The 2998-nt window shown below is 35.4% G+C and overlaps 1 protein-coding gene across 1 annotated transcript; it reads right to left on the bottom strand.

The window, feature by feature from the left end:
• Positions 1-276: 276 nt before the first annotated feature.
• Positions 277-1899, bottom strand: LOC135227116 (cuticle protein 7-like). The gene is made up of 3 exons (XM_064266990.1): positions 1845-1899; positions 1103-1192; positions 277-823 (listed from the first exon to the last, which is right to left on the bottom strand). The coding sequence occupies exons 1-3, from the start codon at positions 1854-1856 to the stop codon at positions 425-427; spliced, it is 501 nt and encodes a 166-aa protein (XP_064123060.1). The 5' UTR covers positions 1857-1899; the 3' UTR covers positions 277-424.
• Positions 1900-2998: the final 1099 nt, after the last annotated feature.

Genomic DNA, 2998 nt, shown 5'->3' with positions numbered 1-2998 from the left:
CATAAAGATGACTTCACATAATTATTTTTAAGCTAGATCAAAATAAAAGAGGCAGCATAGAAAGACGTTCAAGTAAATGCCTGAGAATGAGATCGTGGTGAAGGTATGTTTTATCTTATTTATTTTCGAACTGTAAAACAATATCTTTAATTGTAGGTACAACGTTTAAAATCCACAGAGTCATGTCAAACTCCATTGCCACAATTCTCTTTGAAAGGAAAATTTTTAGTTTTGTTCTGCTATTTGTAAGGGGTAAAGCAAATGAAATTTCAGTAATAGGGTTCAGTAAAATAATTTATTGTATACACATGCTATTTACATGCTATTTTTATGTAGTTTTTCTTGTTTTAATGCGCATAATCTTTGGGACTTTCCTTAGTCATAAATATTTTAGATACCAAATTAAAATTATACTGGAATGCGTTTAGCCATATACAGGGCGACCGCTCTCGTTGGATTCCTCTGAATCGGGGGCTGAATAAGTAGGCCTAGGAGCTGAATAAGTGGGCCTAGGAGCTGAATAAGTGGGCCTAGGGGCTGAGTAAGATGGCCTTGGAGCTGAGTATTCCCTGGACTCAACTGAGTCTGGGTAACGAGCCTCTCCCTGGTACTGGACGTCAGCTACGTAGCCTGAGTCTCCGTCCACATAGTAAGTCACAGTCTGGAGGCGACCATCGGGCAGCTGGACGTAGTAAGATCCCTGAGTGTGGTCGCCGTCACGGGACTCCTGGTGGCCGAAGTCGTTGCCTGAGTATTGATCCTTAACGGCCCAGTCGAAGTCGTACTTGGCTTCGGTGGATTCGTCGGAATATTCACGAGAAACCTGGAAAAAAGGTGAACATAAAAAATGAATAAGTAAACTAATAAGTTTTTCTGCAGCTCGTACAGGATCTTCACAAAAATTCATTTCATCTTGATATAAAATCAGAACTTTATAGGGTTAGTTACACAAAGAAGAACAGAACCTTTCTCCAAAAACTCTTATATAATTATATATAGAGAATTTCAAAAGAAAAGGGTCTAACGAACAACCTTATCACAAACGTTTTCCCCTATTAGAAGAGCTTTGAGGAAAAAGTGATAAGTTCAATTCTCAAATTACCTGAGGAGCGCTGTAGGAGTACGGAGCAGGAGGAGCAGGGCGTTTGTCGGCCCAGGACACGACGGCTAAGAAGCCCAAGATGAAGAAGACCTGCAGAAGTGAGTTTCATGAATAACAATGAATTAAAATGAACTCTAGTGGTTACTCGTCCGGGATGAAAATGAAATCATAGATGAATTCTTGTGTGAGTATTGTCTTTTGTTTCTTTGGCATTTCAAGAAATTTTAAACGTTTGCATTTCTGTATCAGTGTCACTTCTTGATGAAAAGCAATGATGCTAAATTTTTGTGGAAACTGTTTTCCAAATTCTAATGAACTTACTAGTATTTCTTGCAAAGCATTCAAGGCATATCATTCATAAAGTTTACTAAATTTGATTCTTTTTATTTGAATTCAGGTAAAAATATTACGATAGACACTGTGAGAGAAGAGAGAAGAGAAGAGAGAGAGAGAGAGAGAGAGAGACGAGAGAGAGAGAGGAGAGAGAGAGAGAGAGAGAGAGAGAGAGAGAGTTTTGCTTATCTGTTGTGTTTAAGAGTAATATATAGTGTATACAAGAATCGTTGTAAACATGCACACACATATATACTTACATACATATACATATATATATGTATATGTATATATAGTATATATATATATAGATATATATATATATATATATTATATATATATATATATAATATATATATATATATATTATCCTTTGGAACCTAACAATGATGGCTAGAAGGGACCTCACCTTTCCTTCCATGGTGTAGGATCTTTGCGTTCGTACGATTCGTTTGTGTTCATTCCGAGACGAGCCTTCCCTATTTATATTGCTGGGAGCCCCAGTGACGAGTGACGTCAGAGAACGAGTTTTTGCCAAATACGGCTGAAGGTGAAAAAGAAGGAAGCAGGAGCCCTGTTTGTTCCTTTTGTCTTTGGCGTTTCCGTTTGTTATTTAAGCCAACAGAAGATGAATTGGGTTGCTGGGGCACAAATATAAAATAAAGTCAATATTTCCTTTTTTTAATGAATTTCATACTTAGCATTGATATTCCTATTTGTCAAGGAACAATGTGATATGCAAATACGGACTGGTAATTTTTGCAGTTGCAATAACTTATATCAAGAAAACTTTTGCTTAGTGGTTCTCAAATTGGTACTTACTGTAGTGTTGCATTTACTGAATTCTATCGAGAATATTTATAACTATGAAGGAATCTTGTGCTAAGTGGTTTTTTTTTTTATGTTTTCTTTGTAGCTGGAATTAAAGAATTTGTCACTAACCTTTTTATTCCTCTAAGATATCTTTGATACTTACTGAAATTATTAAAATTTATCCCTTGCATTTTTATTTCTGAAGGAATTTTGTGCTGTGCTATGTTTGGATTGGTACTTGCTGTTGAAAGAACTCGTAAAAATTAACGCATTGATATTTCTAATGGTGGCAATTAGATTGGTACTTGATCTAGAGTTGGTATCACTAAAGCTTTACATTATTACGCTTTATTTACCTCCTAAATATCAATAGCTGATTTCGAGAATAATACTTTCTGTAGCTTTAAAATGTCTAAAACTGAATTTTTCCACTTATTTATCCAGGAACCCTTTTTAAGGTGACTTCCAGACTGGAAGATTCTGCATGCTTGAAACCACTAAAACTCAGGATTAATGTGAGTTATCCTCTACTGATTTTTTTAGATTAGTGTACAGCAGAGTAAAATAAAACAAATAAATAGTAATTATTTTTCATTTGACAAGGACTCTCACAGAGGATTTTCCGATTAGCCTCAGTTGAAAGCATTAAATTTCAACTATTTTCAATGTAATCAATCGCTAGGTAACTTTCAGATTGGTTCTTGCTGTAGAGTTGAAGTCACTAGAATTAGATATACTCTTTCACTGATA

The sequence above is a fragment of the Macrobrachium nipponense genome, chromosome 15 (assembly GCF_015104395.2).
Source record: "Macrobrachium nipponense isolate FS-2020 chromosome 15, ASM1510439v2, whole genome shotgun sequence".
Lineage (NCBI taxonomy): Eukaryota > Metazoa > Arthropoda > Malacostraca > Decapoda > Palaemonidae > Macrobrachium > Macrobrachium nipponense.
The sequence above is the reverse complement of the archived record's forward strand: the minus strand, read 5'-3'. Positions and strand labels throughout refer to the sequence as shown.